The sequence below is a fragment of the Adiantum capillus-veneris genome, chromosome 28 (assembly GCF_014529385.1).
Source record: "Adiantum capillus-veneris isolate H3 chromosome 28, ASM1452938v2, whole genome shotgun sequence".
NCBI lineage: Eukaryota > Viridiplantae > Streptophyta > Polypodiopsida > Polypodiales > Pteridaceae > Adiantum > Adiantum capillus-veneris.
The window spans coordinates 96140743-96143525 of NC_140958.1; the positions used below are offsets into that span (position 1 = coordinate 96140743).

Consider the following 2783-nt stretch of genomic DNA (forward strand, 5'->3'; position numbering starts at 1 on the left):
ATGGCTACCTTCATCGATCGCTGATCCTCCTTGGTGACAATTGCGCAGGCTTAGCACAAGGAGAGGACGACTGCTGTTGGCGGCCGAGTTCTTCGATCACAAGGAGCTGATTGCTGATTGCCAATTGCAGTAAATGTGGCTGATTAAAGTGCCCACAGCTGACATCGTATGTGAATTCTGTTTGTCAGAGGTGATGTTCTTGCAAGAGCGAGGGGAATTTGTGGAAAGGGGCAGGAATACGCTCATCGCAAGATCTGTACAACAATTTGAAGCTGTAAAACGGCCACATTGTTTTGTATGGAGGCGGATTAGGAGCCCTGACCTTAGCCATAAGAGCATGAGAGCAACCCAAAACAGAGGACATCATCATGAGAAGGTGCTGCCAAAGCTTCATATCCGACTTTCAGTGGCTCTTGAAAGCATGCAGAAAGCTCCTAAGAATGCTTGTGTTTGGCTTTCAAATGTAGCACAGTCATGATGGACGTGCTTTGAGCAAGGGTAATTATCTGGATGGAGCCCCTACTTGCTTTTGTTTTGAATGCCACACCCAGCTACCTCAAATATTTGTCTTGCGTGCTGCATGCTGAGGGATGGGGGCAGCTCACGAAGCAACAAAAGAAATGGCACAAATTGAGAATTTTCCCTTCTCTACATTCATATAGGATCTGCTGCCCGACATGCAGATTATTTGGGCCCATAAGTATCTGGGCTATGCTCATTGGGACCCAGAATGATCTGAGGTAGTATGTGTCTGCCTGCTCGACCTCCAGCGTTATGAAAGCATCTTCACACTCTAGCAATAGTCACATAGCATCGTTGAAAGAGTGCATTCGGTTAAAAAATCTGGAGAAAGGGCATAATATACATCTTGCGATTCAGCAAAATGGGCTGTTGCAAAAAGAGAACCCTTTTGTTTGCAGTTTGCTGGTTGATATGTATGTCAAGTGCGGCTCAATGTCACGAGCACATGAGGTTTTTGACGTGCTTTCCAATCAAAATCAAGATGTTGTTACATGGACAGCCTTGATTGCTGGATACACACAAAGTGATGGTGGGGGACACATGGCTTTGCGCTGCTTTCAAAGAATGCAGCTTGAGGCAGTATGTCCAACTGCTCACACTTTTTCTTGCATTCTAAAGGCATGTGGCAGTATTGGCAGAATAGATACTGGCAAAGGGATACATGTTACCGTGTTTTCTTCTGGGATGTTGCTGAAGAATGTCTTTGTTGCTAGTGCATTGGTCGGAATGTATGCGAAATGCGGAATCTTTGTGGAAGGAGAGAAAGTTCTTATTGTGCTTCCAGCCCGAGACGTGGTCATGTGGACAGCATTGATTTTGGGATATGTTGACCACGAGTGTGGTTTAGAGGCATTGAAATGTTTTGAGCAAATGCAACTTGACAAGGTCTCTCCAAGTGCGGTCACTTATGCTTGCATTTTGAAAGCCTGTGGGATTGTTGGAGACACAGAAAAGGGCAGAGATTGGCATAGTGAAATCGCTAAGAGAAATCTACTGAGAGAAGACCTTGTTCTTGGCAATGCATTGATTTATATGTACGCAAAGTTTGGCCTCATAGCAGAAGCTAGGGGAGTGTTTGATCATATGGAAGTCCACGATGTAGTGTCATGGACTACGTTGATCGCAGGTTACACTGATCACGACTTCGGTGAGGAAGCGTGTGTTTGCTACATCAAGATGCAAAATGAGGGTGTTTCTCCTGATGCTCATACATTCTCGAGCTGCTTGAAAGCTTGTGGCAATATTGGAGCGGCAATGAAAGGTGAAGAAATACATTCCGATGTTAAAAGAACGGACTCTTGGGAAGATGATCTCGTTATTGGCACTGCGTTAGTAGACATGTACGCCAAGTGTGGCTTGCTCGATAAAGCTCAGATTGTTTTTGACAAGCTTTCTAATCGAGATAACGTGTTGTGGAATTCATTACTGACAGGGTATTCTCAGCATGGAGATGTCGAACACGTGATTTGCGTATTTGAGGGAATGAGAGGAGATGGGTATGAGCCCCACCCTGTCACATTCGTTGGTGTAATCAATGCATGTGCTCATGGAGGCTTGGTGGAGAAGGGCCAAATGTGCTTTGAGAGAATGAGAAAAGAGTTTGGCATTCTTCCTCTTATAGAGCATCACGCATGCATGATAGATCTTCACAGCCGTGCGGGCAGGTTAAATGAAGCCGTAGCGATGCTGAATATTCTGCCTTGTCACCCAAACGTGTCGATGCTGCTGATTATTTTGGGAGCCTGTCGAAAACTAAACAATCTGGAAGTGGGAATACTTGCCTTCCAGCAAGCATTAGGATTGGACAAGCGACATACGGCAGCTTACATTGGCATGTGCAACTTGTACGCAGAAGGTGACATACAGGAAGATAAAGACTACATTTGGTAAGAGGTTCCAGACAGCAGCAGCCCTAAAAATGGGTTTGTATAAGAGGCTAGGGTTGGGTAGCTAGTGGCAAAATGCGGGCTAGACATAAATCCCACTTCTTTAAGTCATACCGCCAAGCATGTGCAGAGTTTTTGACAATTTTCTTGCACTTGAAAAGTTTCATAGGCAGGCTGTTTAGTGGATGATGAGTCTTTAGTTTATCACACTAATGCACCTTGCTTGGCCTTGAGAATCATTTCTGGTTTATGTGACCTCTGCTGTTAAGGTGAGTCATTTACATGTGGATCTAAGCAAAGAATAAACAAGCCAGAAAACTGTTTAGCCAAAGTGCATCTAGTCGTCACGTGTGTAGCTTATGGGCTAAATTTGCC

At 44.8% G+C, this 2783-nt stretch overlaps 1 protein-coding gene across 1 annotated transcript; it reads left to right on the forward strand.

Moving 5' to 3' along the window:
- Positions 1–490: 490 nt before the first annotated feature.
- On the forward strand, positions 491–2571 carry LOC147420932 (pentatricopeptide repeat-containing protein At2g13600-like). Its single transcript, XM_086504995.1, has one exon. It carries the CDS (start codon positions 775–777, stop codon positions 2410–2412), a length of 1638 nt encoding a protein of 545 aa, XP_086361121.1. The 5' UTR covers positions 491–774; the 3' UTR covers positions 2413–2571.
- Positions 2572–2783: the final 212 nt, after the last annotated feature.